This window comes from Mesoplodon mirus (assembly GCF_964341445.2).
Source record: "Mesoplodon mirus genome assembly, chromosome: 9".
Taxonomy (NCBI): domain Eukaryota; kingdom Metazoa; phylum Chordata; class Mammalia; order Artiodactyla; family Ziphiidae; genus Mesoplodon; species Mesoplodon mirus.
This window is the reverse complement of record NC_138985.1, coordinates 59,395,719-59,419,237: the sequence shown is the minus strand read 5'-3', so window position 1 is coordinate 59,419,237 and position 23,519 is coordinate 59,395,719. Positions and strand designations below refer to the sequence as shown.

Genomic DNA, 23,519 nt, shown 5'->3' with positions numbered 1-23,519 from the left:
AGGATTACAATATTGGCTGAGTGAATACAGAGTTGGTGCTATACAGTGGGGGATGGGAGAAGTATGACTGGAACCTTGTAATACTGAGTGTTGATGGTAAATTTAATGGAAGACATCTGCAATCTTAGGCCACCAAAGGTGCAGATGGAAGTGAAGGTTTAGACCATCCCACTTAGTAAAGGCCTCTAATCCACTAAGGTGAGGGCTGAAGTCAGAGGAACGTGGAGTAAGTAATGGAAGAGAGAAATCAAACATATCAGCCATGGCCTCATGATTAATTGCAGAAAGGGCAGTGGTTACAGCCTGTACATTTTTCTTTGCTGTCTTATGCATTTATTTGCATATTCTACTTAGCTTTCTCCTTTCCCTTTACCACATTACTATATATAGTTTGTGTTGATAGTGACTGACTTTACAATTTAGGTCATAGATCAGAGCACATCCAGATAAAGTCGTCACGGAGCTGGGGGAGGAATGGACGTCATTCAAGCTCCTGGCCTTGCAGCTGGATGTAGTATATAAGGGGGATGTCATCTCACTGCTGATTGAAGGAACAACTGAATTTATTTAAATTGTGTGTAAATTCTACGTTTTCAGATAATCAGAACAGATAATTGGATCAGTCGGTAATTGGATATTTTATTTCCAAAACAGTCAAGAAGGTGCTAAGCATAAAGCTCGTCAAATGCAAGAAAGATGCTGAATATGCAACTGTCAGTGAATTCTTAGAAATGTATTTAATTACATTCTTTTTTTCTTCAAAGGAGAAAAAAATCAGTTATTCCATGTGGCCAATATTACTTCATTAAGGATTTAAATATATAGGTAATAAAATACAGAATCTCTTATAAGTATCCCAATTTATTCTAAAGTATTAATATCAAGTAATCCTGATCATTACATAAACACAGGTTTACCAATCTTTGATTTTATAGATTAACAAATTAAGTTAAATTAAAAAGAAATGTACAGACACCATTTTCACTGTTACAACACAGGGACAAACCACCACACACATAAACACACAAAAAAACAGAAGTATATTTTATGCCAGAGTTACTTTCTGTCCAGGTCGAAACACTGTTCCACTTTGATTTTTTCTCTTCTTTGGATTTTGAAAGCTTTCATACCTTAAAAAAAAAAAAAAAAAAAAAAAAAGTGAGGTAACATTTAATACATGTAAATGCTAAACTTATAAAACAAAAAACAATGGTTTGTTCCCAAACAGAATTTTTTAAGAAACAAAAGAGAAATAGCTGGAAAAAAATATTTGCAAGAAAGTACAGGAAGTTGTTACACGTAAATTTTTTAAAATTGAACACTCTAATAGAAAAAGAGAAAAAGGGGATGAATAGACAAGTCAGAAAAGATAAAATACAAATGGCAATGATTAATATATAAAACATAATCTCTGTATTTTAATTGAAGAAATGTAAAATTTTAAGATATAACTTTTGTCCAATCAAATTGGCCAAGTTTAGAGACATACTACAATATTTAACATTAGGATGTGGTGAAGCTGGTACTGTTATAAGTATATTGCTGTTGCAAAATACATTGTATGGTGTTTATGGAAGACAATTTGGCAATAGATTTCAAAAGCATTAAAAAATGTGAGTACACTGTGATGCAACAATTCTACCTCTATCCCAGTGAAATAAGTAAGGATATGTGCAAACATTCAGGTATAAGAATGTTCATTATCACATTGCCTATAGTGAAAACGTGGATGCAACTTAAATGTCCCCAAATTGGATGTTATGGTATATCTATATTATAAAATGACATTAAAAACAAAGTAGTAACGTATTTAAAATGCGGAAGAATATTAAAGATGTATGTATGGATGAAAGGGGGACTGCTCTACAGCAATATGTACAGAGTGTCTTATTTTAGTAAGAGAAAACATATAAGTATACAAATAAATATGCTTCGGGAGGTAGTGGGGTTAAGGGAAATTTCTGGTTTTTTTCCCCTTCTCTTTGTTTTCTCATTTTTCTGCAATGAGTACATATTATGTTGAAGGGGGGGCAGAATATGCCACCCTCAAAATGAACCACTTTGGCCTGTGGATTATTTTGAGCTGAAAGGAATCAAGACATTTCAAGCAGACTCAGGAAGAGCCTTTTACCTCTCCTTTAACTGCCTAGAAGAATTTAGATAGGCGGCCTGCACCAGAAAGAGAGCTATTACGAGAGAGAACTTTTTTTATTAATCTGCGTGGCAAACATCTGCTCTTCTCATCTGCTGTGAATTGCCTTCTTCCCCTCTGAAGCCCGAGGCCCCTATCCCTTTCCTTAGCTCAGGACAGTATATAAGCCTCAACTGGAGACTGCCTTTGAGTCTCATTCTTATGGGGTTCCTGTATGTACGAAATTAGTTTTTCACCTGGTAACATCTTACGTCAATTAATTGTTAGATCAGCTGAAGAACCTAGAAGGGAGGAAGAGAAAAATTTTCTATCCCTACAATTTGGTATGCATGGGGGGCTCCACTGGCTGGACACCACTTGCTCTGGGGCTGCAGGTGGGAGATCCTGGGACCTCTGACAAGAGCCAGCAGGTGGTAAGAATCCTTACCACGTCCATCTCCTGGAAGTGGTGAGAGTCCATTTCTAAATTTAGATTAGCAGGAGAAAATTACTTGTGTAAACTAGTTCCTTAGGTATAGTGACTCTGGAAACGATCTGTTCTGAGTACTTTTGTTTTCTATTGATCCAATTCCTCCATGTTTATTGTTTTCTTTTGTCTCTAGCTTTTGTGTCACTTTTCATAAGGAGGAAAACCATAGTGTAGAAATGCAGGCATAGGTCCTTTGAGCCTGTTGTTCGGGCCAGCCTCACAGACTGGTGACTTCACAGTTCTAATGGACCTGCATCTGTTTAGACAAACTTTGCTGTGGGTCCCCTATATTTAAAAAATGGGTGAGGTTTCCCCTCGTCTTGTTCTGCCTTGAGAGCTTGGCTTCATGACCAATGAAAATATTCTCTCTGGCTTAACCAGAGAGAAGCCAGCCAGAAGATGCAAGTGTCAGCTTATAACTGGTGGGCAGCCAAACAGACTCAGGATCTGAGACATGAAGTGACAAGCAGCATGATTTTTTTTTTATATATATAGATCTTTAATTAGAGTATAATTGCTTCACAATACTGTTAGTTTTTCTATTGTATAACAAAGTGAATCAGCCATATGCATACATATGTCCCCATATACCCTCCCTCTGCGTCTCCCTCCCACCCTCCCTATCCCACTCCTCTAGGTCATTGCAAAGCACCGAGCTGATCTCCCTGTGCTATGCAGCTGCTTCGCACTAGCTATCTATTTTATATTCGATAGTGTATATATGTCCATGCCACTCTCTCACTTCGTCCCAGCTTCCCCCTCCCCACCCCGTGTCCTCAAGTCCATTCTCTATGTCTACGTCTTTATTCCTGCCCTGCCACTAGGTTCATCAGTACAATTTTTTTTAAGATTCCCTATATATGCACTGGCATATGGTATTTTTCTCTTTCTGACTTACTTCACTCTGTATGACAGTCTCTAGGTCCATCCACCTCAGTACAAATAACTCAATTTCATTTCTTTTTATGGCTGAGTAATATTGCATTGTATATATGTGCCACATCTTCTTTATCCATTCATCTGTCGATGGACACTTAGGTTGCTTCCATGTCCTGGCTATTGTAAATAGTGCAACAGGCAGCATTCTTTTTGTCCAACTGTGCCAGTTCTTCGGATGTTTGTCTTAAGGTGTCCCAGCCCATAAGAGGCCTTTGTTGTCTCAACTTTCATTGTCCTGTTAGTGCTGGAGAAGTCCCATTCCAGTAACGCCTGCCCAGTGTCAGAGATGAGCAGGTCTGCGACTAGAGGAATCACACATTCTGGTGGGAATTCCGTTTTCACTATACCATTCTTACTACCTGTGACAATGAAGGTTTTTGCTTTCTTTGGCTAATTCTGGGAGTAAGCTTTGTGGATCTTGTGAAAGCTACATCTTTTGCAGTCTTTGGGGACAGTTCTTGGGTTCATGGTTAAGCCATAAAAAGGCTTATGGGTTTGAGTCACCATTAAGATTAATATAAGACCATATTTGTCAGTGGCCAGAGAATGGATCCTTTGAATTGGAAAAACTTCTGTTTGTGAGAAAAAAGTGAGCGAGCTCTCATGCTAAACAACTATATTTCCATCAACAATTGTCTTTCCATCAACCGATGGAAAGACAAAATTAAAAAGAGGACACAAAGGAGTACAACAGCCAGCCTTGGGGACTCCCTTAACAGGAAGAACAGAAATGAGACTCAAAAGAAAAATTAAAGTCCACATTCCATGTAAATCCCCCTTCTCAAAACCTGGCCCTGTCTACCTGTTTTAACTTCCCTTTCAAGACTTACAGAGAGCACTCTGGCCTGACTTCCAGGCAAGGGGTATACAGCTTACTTGTGTAGATGCTACAAGCCAGGAAGTGAATTTAGGAGAATCACCCAGGATGGGTGGGAAGGCTAGCACTGCTGTCCTTTACAAGTCCTCTGACTTTCCAGGGCCCTGTAATCAGGCTCTGCCACCTTCGGACCTTGCTATGCAGCATCCTTAGTGTATGTAGCCTGGACCGCCACTGCAAAGAATTCATGTCCCATGGGTAGGAGCAGATCCAATAAATCATAAAGCCCTTTTACCTGCACTTTCAGAACATCCTACCGAATTTAAAGAGGAGTTAGAAAGATTAGTGGCTATCTATAACCCCACTCACAGGGACCTTGACTGGCTGCTAAGGGGTATTCTGCCCCCCCTGTGATTACAGTGCAGCCATCAGACAAGCCAGATGGCACCTGGGGAAAACCCCCCTCACAGGGTAAAGAGATGACCAGAATTTCTTTCAGGTTCTTCTACAAATAATCAGGAAGCAGACCAGCTCAAGGGCAACGTTCAGGGGCTGAGAGAAGCAATAGTAGAGGCTTTTCCTCCTAAGGTGAATTGATCCAAGGTGAATTGATCCAAGGTTGAATTATACATGCAGAAAAAAGGAAAGCATCTGAAGTCCTTTGAATGCTTTATCCAAAAATTTTAAAGGCATACTGCATTAAACCCTGAAGCTTCAGAACATAGGAATCTTCTCTTTAAAAAATTTTATTGAACTATAGTGGATTTACAATGTTGTATTAATTTCTTCCATACAGCAAAATGACTCAGTTATACGTATATATATTCGTTTTCGTATTCTTTTTTTTTTTTTTTTTTGCTGTACGCGGGCCTCTCACTGCTGTGGCCTCTCCCGTTGCGGAGCACAGGCTCCGGACACACAGGCTCCGCGGCCATGGCTCGCGGGCCTAGCCGCTCCGCGGCATGTGGGATCTTCCGGGATCGGGGCACGAACCCGTGTCCCCTGCATCGGCAGGCGGACTCTCAACCACTGCGCCACCAGGGAAGCCCCGTATTCTTTTCTATTACTGTTTGTCACAGAATATTGCATATAGTTCCCTGTGCTATACAGTAGGACCTTGTTTATCCAGCCTATATAAAATAGGTTGCCTCTGCTAATGCCAAACTCCCATCCCTTCTCTCCTCTACCCCGCCTTCCTCTTGGCAACGACAGTTCTGTTCTCTATTATCTGTGAGTCTGTTTTTGTTTTGTAGATATGTTTCTGTTGATTTGTACCATATTTTAGATGCCACATATAAGTGGTATCATATGGTATTTGTCTTTCTCTTTCTGACTTCGCTTAGTGTGATAATCTCTAGGTCCATGCATGTTGCTGCAAATGGCATTATTTCATTCTTTTTTATGGCTAAGTAATATTCCATTGTATTTATACACCACAACTTCTTTATCCATTCATCTGTCAATGAACATTTAGGTTGTTTCCATGTCTTGGCTATTGTAAATAGTGCTACTGTGAACACAGGGGTGCATGTAGCTTCTCAAATTATAGTTTTGTCCGGGTATATGCCCAGGAGTGGGATTGCTGGATATGGCAACTCTATATTTAGTTTTCTGAGGAACCTCCATGTTGTTTTCCATAGTGGCTGCACAAATTTAAATTCCCAGCAACAGTGTAAGAGGGTTCCATTTTCTCCACACCCTCTCCAGCATTTATTGTTTGTAGATTTGCTGATGATAGCCATTTGACCTGTGTGAGGTGATACCTCATTGTAGTTTTGATTTACATTTCTGTAATAATTAGTGATGTTGAACATCTTTTCATGTGCCTCTTGGCCATCTCTTTGTCTTCACTGGAGAAATGTCTATTTAGGTCTTCTGCCCATTTTTTGATTGGGTTGTTTATTTTGATGATGTTAAGCCATATGAGCTGTTAGTAAATTTTGGAGAGTAATCCCTTGTTGGTCCCATTCTGTGGGTTGTCTTTTTGTTTTGCTTATGGTTTCCTTTGCTGTGCAAAAGCTTTTGAGTTGAATTAGGTCCCACTTGTTTATTTTTGTTTTAATTTCCATTACTCTGGGAGACAGACTGAAAAAGATATTGCAGTGATTTATGTCAGAGAGTGTTCTGCCTATGTTTTTTTCTAAGAGATTTATAGTGTCTGGTCTTATATTTAGGTCTTTAATCAACTTTGAGTTTACTTTTGTGTATGGTGTTAGGGAGTGCTCTAATTTCATTCTCTTACATGTAGCTGTCCAGTTTTCCCAGCACCATTTATTGAAGAGAGTGTCTTTCCTCCATTGTATAGTCTTGCCCCCTTTATAGTAGATTAATTGACCATAGGTGCATGGGTTTATTTCTGGGCTTTCTATCCTGTTCTATTGATCTGTATGTCTGTTTTAGTGCCAGTACCAAACTGTTGCGATGACTGTAGCTTTGTAGCAGAGTCTGAAGTCAGGGAGCCTGATTCCTCCAGCTCCATTTTTCTTAAGATTGCTTTGGTTATTCAGGGTCTTTTGTACCTCCGTACAAATTTTAAGACTTTTTGTTCTAGTTCTGAGAAAAAAGGCATTGGTAGTTTGATAGGGATTGCACTGAATCTGTTGATTGCCTTGGGTAGAACGGTCATTTTGACAATATTGATTCTTCCAATCCAAGAACATGGTATATCTTTCCATCTGTTTGTTTAATCTTTGACTTCTTTCAAGTGTCTTACAGTTTTCAGAGTACAGGTCTTTTGTCTCCTTAGGTAGTTTTATTTCTAGGTATTTTATTCTTTTTGATGTGATGGTAAATGGGATTGTTTAACAACAAAAGATCAGAAAGAGAAATTCAATAGAGTATAGAAATGCAATATAGGGACTTCCCTGGTGGTGCACTGGTTAAGAATCCGCCTGCCAATGCAGGGGACATGGGTTCAATCCTTGGTCCAGGAAATCCCACATGCTGTGGAGCAATGAAGCCCATGCACCACAACTACTGAGCCTGCATGCTAGAGCCTGCGATCCACAACTACTGAGCCCGCGTGCCACAATTACTGATGCCCATGCACCTAGAGCCTGTGCTCTGCAACGAGAAGCCACTGCAATAAGAAGCCTGCACACCACAACGAAGAGTAGCCCCTGCTCGCTGCAACTAGAGAAAGCCAGCACACAGCAACAAAGACCCAACACAGCCATAAATAAATAAATACACACATACATACATACATACATACATATATACAAAAAAAAAGTAAAAGAATCTGTCTTACAATGCAGGGGACACTGGTTCAATTCCTGGTTGGGGAACTAAGATCCCACATGCCACAGGGCAACTAACCCATGTGCCACAACTTGAGAGCTCATATGCCGCAACTACAGAGCCTGTGTGCCATAACTTGAGCCCACGCACCACAACTAGAGGGAAGACTGCGCACTGCAACAAAAGATCCTGTGTGCCACAACTAAGACCTGACACAGCCAAATAAATAAATAAATAAATATATATATTTTAAAAGAAACAATTTTAGTCACCATTCTATTTAAAATTTTAAAAAAAGGAAATGCAACAGATTTCTGTGTATTAATTTTGTAACCTTCCAATTTACCAAATTCATTGATAGGCTCTAGTGGTTTTCTGGTAGTGCCTTTAGGATTTTCTATGTATAGTATCATGTCATCAACAAACAGTGACATTTTTACTTGTTCTTTTCCAATTTGGATTCCTTTTATTTCTTTTTCTTCTCTGACTGCTGTATATATGACTTCCAAAACTATGTTGCATACAAGTAGTGAGAGTGGACATCCTTGTCTTGCTCCTGATCTTAGAGGAAATGCTTTCAGCTTTTCACTGTTGAGTATGATGTTTTGCTGTGGGTTTGTCATATATGGCCTTCATTATGTTGAGGTATGTTCCCACTGTGCCCACTTTCTGGAGTTTTTATCATAAATGGGTGTTGAATTTTGTCAAAAGCTTTTTCTGCATCTACTGAGATGATCACATGGTTTTTACCTTTCAATTTGTTAATGTGGTGTATTACAGTGATTGATTTGCGGATATTGAAAAATCCTTGCACCCCTGGGATAAATCCCATTTGCTCATGGTGTGTGATCCTTTTAATATATTGTTGGATTTGCTTGCTAATATTTTGTTGAGGATTTTTGTGTCTATGTTCATCAGTGATACTGGTCTGTAATTTTTTTTGTGGTCTCTTTGTCTGGTTTTGGTATCAGGGTGATGGTGGCCTCATAGAATGAGTTTGAGAGTTTTCCTTCCTTTGCAATCTATTGGAACAGTTTCAGAAGGACAGGTGCTAACTTCTCTCTAAATGTTTGATAGAACTCGCCTGTGAAGCCATCTGGTCCTGGACTTTCGCTTGTTCAGAGTTTTTTAATCATGGTTTCAATTTCATGACTTGTGATTGGTCTGTTTATATTTTCCATTTCTTCCTGTTTCAGTCTTGGGAGATTGTACCTTTCTAAGAATTTGTCCATTTCTTCCAGGTTGTCCATTTTATTGGCATACAGTTCCTTGTAGTAGTCTCTCATGATCCTTTGTATTTCTGTGTCCATTGTAACTTCTTTTTCATTTCTAATTTTATTGATGTGAGTCCTCTTCTTTTTTTCTTGATGAGTCTGGCTAAAGGTTTATCAATTTTGTTTATCTTTTCAAAGAACCAGCTTTTAGTTTCATTGATCTTTGCTATTGTTTTCTTTCTCTCTATTTATTTCTGCTCTGATCTTTTATGATTTCTTTCCTTCTACTAACTTCAGGTTTTGTTTGTTCTTCTTTCTCTAGTTGCTTTAGGTGTAAGGTTAGGTTTTTTGAGACTTTTTTGTTTCCTGTAAGACTGTATTGCTAGAAACTTCTGTCTTAGAACTGCCTTTGCTGTATCCCATAGGTTTTGGGTCATTGTGCTTTTGTCTCTAGGTATTTTTTTGATTTCCTTTTTGATTTCTTCAGTGATCCATTGGTTGCTCGAAGCATATTGTTTAGCCTCCACATATTTGTTTTTTACAGTTATTTTCTTGTAAATGACTTCTAATCTCATAGTGTTGTGGTCCAAAAAGATGCTTGATATGATTTCAACTTTCTTAAATTTACCAAGGTTCATTTTGTGGCCCAGCGTGTGGTCACTCCTGGAGAATGTTCCATGTGCACATGAGAAAAATGTGTATTCTGCTACTACTGGATGGAATGGTCTATAAATATCAATTAAGTCCATCTGGTCTCATGTGTCATTTAAGGCCTGTGTTTCCTTATTGATTTTGTGTCTGGATGATCTGTCCATTGATGAAAGTGGGTTGTTAAAGTTCCCCACTATTACTGTGTTACTGTTAATTTCTCTCTTTATGGCTTTTAGTATTTGCCTTATACATTGAGGTGCTCCTACATTGGGTGCATATATATTTACAATTGTTATATATTTTTGGATTGACCCCTTGATCATTATGTCCTTCTTTGTCTCTTGTAACAGTCTTTATTTCATAGTTTATTTTGTTTGATATTAGTATTGCTGCTCCAGCTTTCTTTTGATTTCCATTTGCATGGAATACCTTTTTCCATTCCCTCACTTTCAGTTTGTATGTGTCCCTAGGGCTGAAGTGGGTCTCTTGTAGACAGCATGTATATGGGTTTTGTTTTTGTATCCATTCAGTCAGTCTATGTCTTTTGGTTCAAGCATTTAATCCATTTACATTTAAGGCAATTAAAGATATGTATGTTCCTATTGCCATTGTCTTGTTTTGGATTTGTTTTTGTATGTCTTTTTTCTTCCCTTCCTCTTTTGTTCTCTTGTGGTCTGATAACCATCTTTAGTGTTGTATTTGGGTTGCTTTCTTTTTTGTGTGTGTATCTATTGTAGTTTTTTGGTTTGCTGTTCCCATGAGGTTTTGATATAGCAATATATATATGTTCAAGGTTGTTTTACGTTGCTGGTCTCTTTCCCACCTAGAGAAGTTTTCTCTGTCAAATCTGAATGAGAGCCCTGCTCGGTAGAATGTTCTTGGTTGCAGGTTCTTCTCTTTCTTCACTTTAAATATATCATGTCACTCCCTTCTGGCCTGCAGTTTCTGCTGAGAAATCAGCTGATAACCTTATGGGAGTTCCCTTTTATGCTATTTATCATTTTTCCCTTGTTGCTTTTAATAGTTTGTCTTTAATTTTTGTCAATTTGATTACTATGTGTCTTGGCATGTTCCTCCTTAGGTTTATACTGCCTGGGACTCTCTGCGCTTCCTGGACTTGGAAAACTGTTTCCTTTCCCATGTTAGGGAAGTTTTCAGCTATTGTCTCTTCAAATATTTTCTCAGGTCCTTTCTCTCTCTCTTCTCCTTCTGGGACCCCTATATTGCTAATGTTGGTGCCTTTAATGTTGTCCCAGAGGTCTCTTCGGCTGTCTTAATTTCTTTTCATTCTTTATTCTGCTCTGTGGCAGTGATTTCCACTGTTCTGTCTTCCAGATAACTTATCCATTCTTCTGCCTCATTTATTCTGCTATTGATTCCATCTAGTGTATTTTTCATTTCAGTTATTATACTGTTCATCTTTGTTCTTTAGTTCTTCTAGGTCTTTGTTAAACATTTCTTGTACCTTCTCGACCCTTGCCTCCATTCTTTTTTCCAAGATCTTGGATCATCTTCACCATTATTATCCTGAATTCCTTTTCCAGTAGGTTGGCTATCTTCACTTCACTTAGTTGTTCTTCTGGGGTTTCATCTTGTTCCTTCATCTGGGACATATTCCTCTTCCATCTGATTTTGACTAACGTCCTGTGACTGTGGTTTCTGTTCCACAGGCTGCAGGATTTTAGTTCTTGCTTCTGCTGTCTGTCTGCCCTCTGGTGGTTGAGGCTGTCTAAGAGGTTTGTGCAGGCTTCCTGATGGGAGGGGCTGGTTCCTGCCCCTTGGTGAGTGGGGCTGGGTTTTGTCCCTCTGATGATGGGTAGGGCTGTGCTCATGGAGACTTTAATAAGCCCCTTGTCTGCTGATGGGTGGGGCTGTGTTCCCACCCTGTTGGTTGTTTGGCCTGAGGCGTCCCAGCAGTGGAGCCTACAGGCTGTATGGTGGGGCTAACAGTGGCCTCTGGGAGGGCTCAGACCAATGAGTACTTCCCAGAACTGCTGATGCCAGTGTCTTTATTCCCTCAGTGAGCCACAGCTGCCCCCAACCTCTGCAGGAGATCCTCCAATACTAGCAGGTAGGTCTGGCCCAGTCTCTTATCAGGTCACTACTTTTTTTCCTGAGTCCTGGTGCACACGAGACTGTGTGTGCCCTCCAAGAGTGGAGTTTCTGTTTCCCCCAGTCCTGTAGAAATCCTGTGATCAAAACCTGATGGCCTTCAAACTCGGGTTCTCTGGGGACTCCTCCTCCTGTTGCCAGACCCCCATGCTGGGAAGCCTGACATGGGGCTCAAAACATTCACTCCTGTGGGAAAACTTCTTGGAATAATTGTTTTCCAGTTTGTGGGTCACCCACCCACCAGGTATGGGATTTGATTTTATTGCAGTTGAGCCTTTCCCACTGTCTCACTGTGGCTTCTTCTTTGTCTCTGGATGTAGGGTATCTTTTTCGGTAAGTTCCAGCGTTTTTTCGTCAATGGTCATTCACCAGTTGGTTGTGACTTCTGGTGTTTGCGTAGGAAGGGAGTGAGCTCACATCCTTCTCCTTCACTATCTTGAGCTAATCCTCCATCCCCCTACTTTCAATTCATGTGTGTCCTTTGCCCTAAAGTAGGTCTCTTGTAGGCAGCATGTTGTGGTTCTTGTAGTAATCTTTTAATTTCCTTTATAATTAAAAATCCTCATGTAGTTGGATAGGTGGGTCATCCCCTTGATTGCATTCAGGCTGAAATCCTGAATGTTCTTTGAGGAAATAAAACAGACTGTCTTTACTTTACAAATTAGAGTCTGCAAAACCAGAAATGTGGCTCTAGAAACAATTCAAAAGTTCACCTCACTTTACCAACCCCCAAACCTCCCCAATTCATCTCAAAATGCTTGCAGATACTGTAAAAGATCAGGATGTTAGAAGAGAACTGTTCTAAGAAGATAGATAGATAGATAGATAGGAAATTTTAAGTAGTAGTTACCCTAGACTTCTGATAATAAAGAAATATACCTTAAAACTCCTAGGAAAAGGAAACAATCAGCAAAACAGAGATAACCTACTGACTGGGAGAAAATATTTGCAAATGATATGACCAATAAGGGGTTAATATCCAAAATATATAATGTGTTCATATAAGTCAATATCAAAAAAACAACCTGAGTAAAAAATGGGCAGAGGATCTGAATAGACATTTCTCCAAAGAAGATATACAGATGGCCAACAGACACATGAAAAGATGATCAACATCTCTATCAGAGAAATGCAAATCAAAACCACAGTGAGATATTGCCTCACACCTGTCAGAATGGCTATCATCAAAAAGATTATAAATAACAAATAATGGCAAGGATGTGGAGAAAAGGGGACTATCCTACAGTATTGGTATAAATGAACATTTGGGCAACCACTATAGAAAACAGTATGCAACCCAGCAATCCCACTACTGGGCATATACCCTGAGAAAACCATAATTCAAAAATAGTCGTGTACCACAATGTTCACTGCAGCTCTATTTACAATAGCCAGGACATGGAAGCAACCTAAATGTCCATCAACAGATGAATGGATAAAGAAGATGTAGCATATATGTACAATGGAATATTACTCAGCCATAAAAAAAAACGAAATTGAGTTATTTGTAGTGAGGTGGATGGACCCAGAGTCTGTCATACAGAGTAAAGTAAGTCAGAAAGAGAAAAACAAATACTGTATGCTAACACATAAATATGGAATCTAAAAAAAAAAAGGTTCTGAAGAACCTAGTGGCAGGACAGGAATAAAGACGCAGATGTAGAGAATGAACTTGAGGACATAGGGAGGGGGAAGGGTAAGCTGGGACGAAGTGAGAGAATGGCATGGACATATATACACTACCAAATGTAAAATAGCTAGCTAGTGGGAAGCAGCCACATAGCACAGGGAGATCAGCTCAGTGCTTTATGTCCACCTACAGGGGTCAGATAGGAAGGGAGACACAAAAGGGAGGAGATATGGGGATATATGTATATGTACAGTTGATTCACTTTGTTATACAGCAGAAACTAACACCATTGTAAAGCAATTTACTCCAATAAAGATGTTTAAAAAACAAAACAAAACAAAACAAAATGGAGGTGCCTCAAAAAACTAAAATTATAGAACTACCTTATGATCCGGCAATTCCACTCCTGGGTATATATCCAAGGAAAACAAACAGTAATTCAAAAAGATACATGCATCCTAATGTTCAAAGCAGCATTATTTAGAATTGCCAAGGCATGGAAGCACCATTAAGTGTCCATCAATGAACAACTGGCTTAAGAAGATGTAGTATGTATACACAGTGGAATACTACTCAGCCCTTAAAGAAGAATGAAATATTGCCATCTGCCACAACATAGATGGACCTAGAGAATATTATGCTCAGTGAAATAAGTCAGAAAAGACAAATACTCTGTTAACACTTATTTTGGAATCTAAAAAATAAAACGAATGTACGAAACAAACAGAAATGGACTCACAGATACAGAGTACAAACTAGTGGTTACCAGTCTATAGAGGGAAGGAGGGAGGAGCAAGGCAGGAGCTGGGGATTAAGAGGTACAAACTACTATGTATAAAATAAGCAACAAGGATAGTTTGTACAGCACAGGGAAATACAGCCATTACTTTGCAATTTTAAATGGAGTATAATCTATAAATATTGAATCACTATGTTGTATGCCTAAAGCTAATATAATATTGTACATCAACTATACTTAAAAAAAAAAAAAAAAACTCCTACGAGAAAACTTGCATTCTTCCTCTGTCTCTTGAAGATGTAAATCTTATCATGTCTTTGAAATGTAAACACCCAGGAGATAGCTAAGATACTGCCTATAATCACCTGAGACTGGGGAAAAAAAGGAGTTGAGGGGACAAGGCTTTTAAAAAATAGACTGCTATAAAAACTTCCATGGCTAAAATTTTGGGATGGAAGCCACAGGGTCTGTTTGTCTCTGTGTGTTTATGTTATGTCTATGGATATGTTATGTATATGTGATACTTTTCTACGTCTGGATGAATATTGCCAAAATTAATTTGTAAAAAGGTCTATTTAATTGGCTTAAAGAAAAAAGCACTCATCAAATTTAATATTTCTAAACTCTCAGAAACATAATACAAACCAATCCAAATTCTTCTCAAGTTTATGTGATCTGGTATAATTTTCAGTAAATAAAAGCTAGTTTAAGTATACATCTGTTACAAAATTTGCCATGGTGGCTGTTTTAATGTCTCATGAAATTTTCATAAGTAATCTAAATATGAAATATTTAGAAATATAAAATATATAATATATATAATATATAATATATATATATCATATATAAAAATATAAAATATAAAATATATGAAATATTTAGAAATATAAAACTTAACTAGTTCTTAAGTGAACTTCTCAACAATAATTAAGTTTTATAATATGTCTACTTAAATAGTTTCCAGAATCTCTTTGGTAACTTATACCCTTAGAGTTTTGGTAAGTGATGAAATTTCTTTGGATATCTTGATCATTTCTAAATAAAATACTGAAACATTAATTATTGAACATTTATTTACTTTTGGCCTCTTACTACATAGGAACTAAAAATACTTGGATGTATAAATAAATGTGTCCTATTCTATACTGAAGAATTGTACTGTTAAACTGTATTCTTTTAGAAATTATGAAATGTATGCATTAATTTGCCAGTCTACAGAATGCTGGTGTTAACAGTTCACAATCACTAGAAATTAAGGTTTAAGTGTTAAGAATTCTAATTTATATAATTAAAACTGAGAAATAAGGAAAACAACTGTATGCAACTCTATTCTGATTGTTTCAGAATGGGAAAGAGAATAAAGGGGTATGGAACGTTCGAGAGAGACTTTTACTTTGTCAAGCTGGCTAAAATGGAATGAATTTATTATAAGGGTTCTAAAAAATAAGTTTTAATATCAGTAGTGTACTTATATAAAACTAAAACTTCTCTTTCAGGACAAAATTTTTTTGGACTATTAGTCTGCTATTGATAAGACTGAAAGGTTTTTCTTTACCTTTTAAGTAGTCTGCCTAGAAAACAAAGAAAAATAATTTCCTATGCCTCATGTCTGATTGCTTATGAAAATGCTCTTCTCAAGGTGCTTTTTGTTGTTTGTTTTTTTACAACTATGTAACTTTCTGTATTTGCCTGCAAAGTCTTTAATTGTCACTTTGGTTAAGTGAATAGTATTGTTTAACAGTGACCTATGATAGTATGCTGTTTTCAAACCAAATATTTTTGACAAACCTCTCCAAAATCAAATTCTAAATAAGGCTTTTGACCTTTAACTCTGGGATTTTCCAGAGGGCCCCTGGAACGTCTCAAAAGATTTGTTTTCTTTCTCCCCTTGTAAAAAGAGAGGATTACTTGATATATTAAATTACATGGGAAACACTGAAATAATACTAAAAGTTATATTTATATGGATGTTATTAATGTCTTATAGAAACTGTATAAAATTCCTAAATATCTGATATGTAATATTATCAACCATAATTCCAGTTGTCTTAAAATACTATATCACAGGGGCCTCCCTGGTGGCGCAGTGGTTGAGAGTCCGCCTGCCGATGCAGGGGATACGGGTTCGTGCCCCGGTCTGGGAGGATCCCATATGCCGCGGAGCGGCTGGGCCCGTGAGCCATGGCCGCTGGGCCTGCGCATCCGGAGCCTGTGCTCCGCAACGGGAGAGGCCACAACAGTGAGAGGCCCGCATACCGCAAAAAGAAAAAAAAAAAAAAAAAAAATACTATATCACAGAAATAACCAAATTTCCTCATCAAATGCATTATAATGAAGTTTCATCAGATCTTTAACCATGGCCATTTTTAAGTCTTTTGTCGTTTACAGTTATTGTAAAAGTGTTCCTGCAAAAGTGCTTCATCTTCAATGAGACTCATGGAAAGGACTCTAACAAGAACAGTTTTCTGATAATTTTCAATTTATACCACTGAATTAGGTAAGAATTTGCAGAACTCTAATGGGGAAACTGATGGCTTCATAAAACTGCTAACAAAAGATCCATAAAAATTAACTACATGGGACTGAATGAACTACTGAGGATCATTATAATTTTTATGACTTTGTTTGAAACATTGTTCTTTTGTTTTTCCAGATTTAAGGAAACCTTGTTCTTTTCTCTTAAGCTATCAGTAATTTGGTAAAATATACCTTTGTGAACAAAGATGAAACATGTTTTTTCTCCTACCTGATCCCTCCAGAATTCAGAAACTCTTAGTGAATATTCTTATTTTCATGGATATAGTTATTTCCATAAGTCCAATAAGAATCCTTTCTCCTAGTAACAGGACACAATTGGAAACATTGGTTATATCATCAAGGCTTTGACTGGAATGTCGTATTTGAGAATGTGCATAGAACAGAAAAACTAGACAGTTTTAAGGAACTAAGGTTGATTTTATGGAGCCAATAAACCTCCTTGGAAAACCAGCCTGGTACCTTGCTTACAGAGTTCCCAGTAACCTTACCAGATGAGTAAAGCAAGGTTATTTCCTGGCAAGTACAAGGACTTCAGGCTATTTTGGGGACCTCTGAAAGAGAAATTAACCCAAATACTGTTGACCCTTCAACAACACAGGGGTTAGGGGTGCCAACCCCACCCCTCTACCCTCTAACCCCCTCCACCCTCTAACACAGTCAAAAATCTGTATATTTATAGTCAGCCTTCTGTACCCACAGTTCTGCATCCACAGATTCAACCAGCCATGGATTGTGTAGTACTGTAGTACATGTTTATTGAAAATCTGTATAAGTGGACCCATGCAGTTCAAGTCCATGTTGTTCAAGGGTCAACAGTACATAGCTATTGCAAGCGAAATCTGATGGTAAGTCCTTGGCTCAGCTTCCTAGCCTCAAGAGGCTTTTAAAAGGTCAATCTGAGATTCCTTATGAAAATTTCCAGGAAAGGAGATTTAAAAGCATCTATATGGTCCATTACTATTCTTGTCGAACTTATGTAAATAATCAGGCCAAGTTCAGTGCAACTAGACTTAATTTGAAAATAGTCTAGTCTTACTGTTGTTATCTTTGTTAGAAATGGGGGTCATTGTAGAGAGAGAAATCATGTTTTAGTAATACACCTTTGTGGATATCAGATTCTAGTGCTGTTAATTGTCTTTGACGTTTGGATTTCTACCTGTAAACTAGACTGGATCCTGAATTATTCTAGTTTCCACCCCAAACTGCCATGTGGATTATTTTGACTTAAAGGGAACAAGACCCAGCAGACTCAAGAAAAGCTTTTTACCTCTCCCTTAACTGCCTAAAAGAATTTAGATATGGGGCCTGCACCAGAAAGGGCTATTACCAGAGATAACATTTGTAATCTCAAAAGACTTATCTGCATGACAGGACAAACGTCTGATTACCAAACACCTGTTCTTCCCATTATCCTGTGAATTGCCCTCCTTCCCTTTGAAGTCCAGGCCCTTATCTCTGTCCTTAGCTCAGGACAGTATATAAGCCTCAACTGCCTGATTGACTTTAGTCTACTATTTTTATGCAGATCCTGAATGTACAAAATTAGTTTTTCTCCTGTTAATCCATCTTATGTCAATTTAATTATTAGACCAACCAAAGAACCTAGAAGGGAAGGGAAAAATTTTCTACCCTTTCAATGTACACATGCGTGTACACATATGTGCATGCATACCCCAGAATATAGCAAAATTCAACAAGGAAGTTGTAACTTCTAAAGACCAGGAATACATTTCTTTTTTTTCCCATTTTTAACTTTCTTTAAATTGAGATATAATTGACATATAAGGTTGTATTAGTTTTAGGTGTACAACATAGTGATTTGATATATGTACATATTGTGAAAGAATTACCACAATAAGTATAGATATCATCCATCATCACCTCAGTTACATTTTTTTTCTTGTGAAAAGAATTTTTAAGATCTATTCTATTAGTAACTTGAAAATATATACTACAGTATTGTTAACTGTAGTCATCATGCTGTACATTACAGAGGAATGTATTTCTTGAATTAAGTTGAATCATTGACCTAGAATGGTTCCCAGTCTATGGGTCTCAGACTCCAAAGTTACTAGTGAGACAACTGCAGGCCTATAAATTCAAATGTATATTAAACATGGTCTACAAGTGAATAAATGTGAATGTATTTAAATGTTCTTTGATTATTAATGAGATTAATAAAATATAAATTATTTTGAAAACAAAACAGTTGTATTTTCATAATTTTTGGAGACTATAGTGGAATCATTTTGGGCTTTTGATTTTCCTTTTTTCTTTGACGCTTTTAAAATTAAACCAGGTCATTAACCAATTCATTTGATTATATTTGAGTTATTTATAATGAAAATTCATTTTTGACTTCTATATTCCTGAAGTTTTTGGGTATTTAAATGCATGGCTACTAAGCAAATGTTTTGAATTGCTTTTAAATATTCAAAATGTTATTTGTGATTTTAAAAGAACTTTAAAAGTTTGAATAACTGTCACCTATAATAATATCTATACTTCTGAATCAGAATCTTTTACTTACAGCTCAGCAAAGTTCTTCCAGTCATCTTCACTGATGGATGGCCTTGTGTGACTGAGCGCAGTCATTAAATGTGACTGACTAATAGCCAGACTGGTTCTGATGGGGCCTGGTTGGTTAAGGGCATCATCCTCCTTAAATTAAAAAAAAGACAAAAGTTAACTTAGAGACATGATGGAAAAGGAAGTCCAAGTGTTATTTCTTTTTGCCAGTTTTCTTAGACTATACATACCCTTTCTCATAAGATTACTAAAAATTGTTAGCACATAATCATTTGACTGATGTGTTTCAGTCCCTTGTTTATAAAGAGCTCATTTACTAATCAAAAAAATACATATCAAAAAGGAAAAACAATTTTTAAAAAGTTTTACAATTAAAATGAAGAGGAAAAAGCCATACTCCAATTTGGCTTTGGTATCTGCCTTTGATAATACTGATATCTGCCCTCAGTTGATCTCTTTGTTCCTGTGTGAGCTCTTGATAACCCTCTTGTGAGGCTGTTCTGAAGACTGGGGGTTGTGAAGACAGATCTTTCCCAGGAACTCCAGGAAAATCCCGAGTCATGGAGCTTGGTGCTGACAGGCATTGTGAGCTCTTCGTTGTTAAGCATAATAATGAGAGAAGGAAGGGAGAAGGGGAGAGAGGAAGGGAGGGAAAAAGAGCAAAGGAGAAAAAAATTATGTATTTATCAAAGATAGAATTATGAACTTTAAGCAATAAAACTTTAACATGGGTAAGGTTACATTTTAACTAACTGAAATTAAGTAAGTTTAAAATACGTTCATATTCTATAAAGGTTCATCTATACCTATGTTGTTGAACTACCACAGAGTGAAAACTGCCATCATACAAGGTTTTTATAATGCTTTGTTATTAAATCCACCACAAATGCCCTAATGATAGGGTATACACTAAGGTTCTGGGACATTTCTACATGTAAGTTAAGAAACAGAAAACAAAGACTAGAATTAAAACAGCTTACTATTCTTGAAAATAAAAATGGGTTATGTTTATATTTTTTAAAACCTAATAAAGGAAATTTACCCCGAAATTACTAAATATTTGTAAAAATGTTATGTTAATCAATAAAGCAACAGTGAACCACTGTTAATTTTTTGAGATATGTGTCAAATGCTATTTTAGTTTAGAAAAACAATGATATTGCCCAAATTTAAACATTTTCCTTGTTGAAACATTATTATTACTAATAACTTTTTCACTGTGCTTATATTTTCCACCAGAAGTACTACCAATAGATAACATTTGGTTGTTAGAATTTTTGACATTATTGTACCAAATTTCTCATTATCCTCAACTGTTCTATAATAATAATTTAAGTTTAATACAAAATGAATCTGCTACTAAAGATGTTTTAAAGCCACTAATGAAGGGAGAAAAACCTGAAAGAAACCAAAGGGTAATCACAACCACTGGCTACTTCGGCTCCCCTTACTGCCAGCTCTGTCTTAAGGTGGAGTGAAAATGATTAGTGTAAGAAAAGACTGTTTTACTGAAGGACAAACCAACCAGAAAGAACATGTGGGGCTAGTTAGGACATAAATTACACCAACATACAGCTGTCTATTTCAGAATTGTACAGTGACTGCACAAGGTACCAAATCAGAAGAGGTTCCGTTTCCAAGTTCTGATTCATAAGAGCTTCCAAAGTAGAGCCGGTACATATTGAATTTTGATTCATCTGGAAGCACCTCAGACATCTCTAGAGAAACAAGGGACTGCTCTAAGCCACATTCTCCATCTCCAGCTGAATCATCAGAGCCACTGCTGTGGTTAAGAAAAACCATTGAAGACAGACTCAGGTCACTATCAGAGCTGGAACCTCCATCCTAAAACACACAAAAGGACAACCAGTTATAAAGCTCTAAATAGTCCACAATTCAAAAATAAACCACACAGAGACAGCATTCTAACAGACCAGTACAAGGAAACTTCAGGCATTTTTTTTTTTTTTTACAAAAGCTCTTATTGATTCTCTAATGGTTCTGAGTCACATCACGAAATTTTAACTATTAAAATAAGGAAAGACCAAATGGAATGTGTAGATAACTTGCCAACCATCTCCCCCAAAACTAACAAAGCTAGGACTCAGATCGATTTTATTTTCATGTCTCTTTCAATTCACATTTTTCTACTCTGAAATGATAAAGCACTCTATAACATGGTTGATTCATCATTATAGAGTAATTTACTTGTAAACACCTTTTTTCCCCTTTCATTAGCAGAAAAAAAACTTCAATGGCTTGCCAAAATAAATAGCAAAAACTTGGTAGTATCTAAATTTAGTCCCTGCAAGAATCTCCAACAAAATGTAGGAGAGGGGAGTATACAGTTGAAAAGCCTTCCCAGAAAATATATGGTAAAGTCCATAATGTGGCAGAGATCAAATTATTTTCTGCCAAAATTAAAATATTATCCTTAGAGAAAAAAACTGATTCTAGGGCTGGAGAACAGAGATTATAAGATAAACCTAGAACATCTTGTTATATAGGGAAGTAAGTAAGTGATCAAAGGATGATGAGGACATATCAAAAGGACACAGAAGTCATCCAAAAGGGGCTCCTATTTGCCATATCTGGGACTATTTGAGTTTCAAAATAACTATCTGATGATCTTTTTTAGAAGTAAAAAATGAATTTAAAATCTCAATATAATTCTTATCTCAATTCAAAGAATATCCTTCCACACACCAATATATTTTGCCAGTAGTAAGGTAATGTTGAGAAACAGACACCAAACTCTTCATATAATTACAAATTCTCTGCAAAGCCAATATTCCAATTATGGTACACTCGACTAAAGGTAAATATCTATACAGGTAACTAAAGTTGTTAAAAAATAGGAATTTTTTTTTAAGGTTGAAATTTTGGCACTGAACTTAACTGCTCGTATCACTCATAAGACACCATAATAACGATCTCCTCATATAACAACTCACCTGCAGTCCACAGGACAGCAGCCTTCCATGTAAGGCCTCTAACTGGGCATTGTAAAGTAAAGCTTTCAGATCAGCTCCCGTAAAGGAATTGGTTACTGATGCCACTTTCTGAAGGTCCACATCATCTGCCAGAGGTAGAGAGTCACTGAGAACGTTTAAAATTTCAAGACGTGACACCTGAAGGGAGAAAAACTAATTGATTTAACAAATAAAATTGAATATGTTATTTTAAACTGTGTATTTTAGGATTTTTCTTATAAATTCACTTCATATATCTTATAAGCTTTACAAATAAGTTGAGGAATGTACCACTAGACTACATCTATCTTCCTTGGAACTTCTTCCCTAACAGAAGGAACACAGGCAGGAAAATGAATGAAAATCAACATTCTTAACTATTCAGTGTAAATCATTTCTAATTCAGACAGTGCTTATTTTCTAGATTTGGGCAAATGAGACAAGAAAGTGTTTTGAAAGAAAAATTAAAATAACTGCTACATGTGATATACAGACATTTTATACCTTTGACTATTCATTTGTCTATTTCTTCTTTTACTCATTCATTTCTAAATTTGGGAACAAGAGCTCCATCAACATAGGACTAGGAAAAAGTCATATCTCCATGTAACATGCACAGATGCTTCCTAGTCCTATGCTTGATTCAGTATCAGTCTTTTGTCAGGATAATGAGGCATGTGATCTTTGAACACAGGGAACATGGACATGCAATACTTGTTTTCCTTCTTGTTTTTCCAGTTGGCCAACACTGAAAGAGTATGAAGTTTTCAGACTTGCATGGAATGGCTGGGTCAAAAGAAGGCTTTGCATCTAATTCAGAATCTTTTCATGCTGTTAAGAAAGCAGTGACTAAGGCCTTTGCTGAAAGCTGGTCTTCTAAGGACAACCTCTATTACCTGGCAGAAGTAAAGTTCACAAGGAAAGAGTATAGCATTTGTTGGATTTTGGACTCAAAATATGAAATTGTCACCTGATCAGGAGGAGGACAGTATACACATTTATCAAGTCGGCCAGGCCTGAGCAGGGCAGGGTCAATCAAGTCAGGGCGACTAGTGGCAGCCAATACATAAACACCTAGAGGGGGGAAATAAAAATCCTTTACTAAATCCTGGTGAAATTTTGTTATAAGAAGATATTTCTGTATTTACAATTATTACCCTGTAAGCCTTCTACTCCATCCAACTGAGTCAGCAACTGGTTAACTACACGATCTGTAACTCCTGTATTATCGTGGCCTCGTCGAGGTGCAATAGATTCAAATTCATCAAAGAAAAGGATGCAGGGCTTTGCAGCCTGCGCTCTGGGGAAACAAACAGTATTTCCTAACTGAGTAGGGCTTCAGAGTCTGAAAAGTAATTTCATATATATATCTATATCTGTATACACATACACACATATATATATATTTATGTATTTATTTAATTCTTCACAACAAACCCTTAAGGAAGGCAAGACATATGTAATTATCCTTGTTTTCAGTAAACCAGGTCTTAGAGAGGTCAGGGAAGACACGTGCC

The 23,519-nt window shown here is 37.1% G+C and overlaps 1 protein-coding gene across 2 annotated transcripts in view; it reads right to left on the bottom strand.

Moving 5' to 3' along the window:
* Positions 1-627: 627 nt before the first annotated feature.
* PEX1 (peroxisomal biogenesis factor 1) overlaps positions 628-23,519 on the bottom strand; it is a 70,634-nt gene continuing 47,742 nt past the window's right edge. Inside the window, exons 18-25 of one of the 2 annotated variants that reach the window (XM_082631657.1) lie at positions 23,160-23,302; positions 22,973-23,076; positions 21,985-22,161; positions 20,645-20,875; positions 19,428-19,622; positions 19,032-19,162; positions 16,710-16,799; positions 1,069-1,130 (exon numbers count right to left, since the gene is read on the bottom strand). In XM_082631657.1, the coding sequence (XP_082487783.1) occupies positions 16,736-16,799; positions 19,032-19,162; positions 19,428-19,622; positions 20,645-20,875; positions 21,985-22,161; positions 22,973-23,076; positions 23,160-23,302 (1,045 nt within the window). In that variant the 3' untranslated portion in view covers positions 1,069-1,130; positions 16,710-16,735. Of the gene's footprint in view, positions 1,131-16,709; positions 16,800-19,031; positions 19,163-19,427; positions 19,623-20,644; positions 20,876-21,984; positions 22,162-22,972; positions 23,077-23,159; positions 23,303-23,519 lie in introns of both variants that reach the window. The other variant, XM_082631656.1, reaches the window with a different exon arrangement.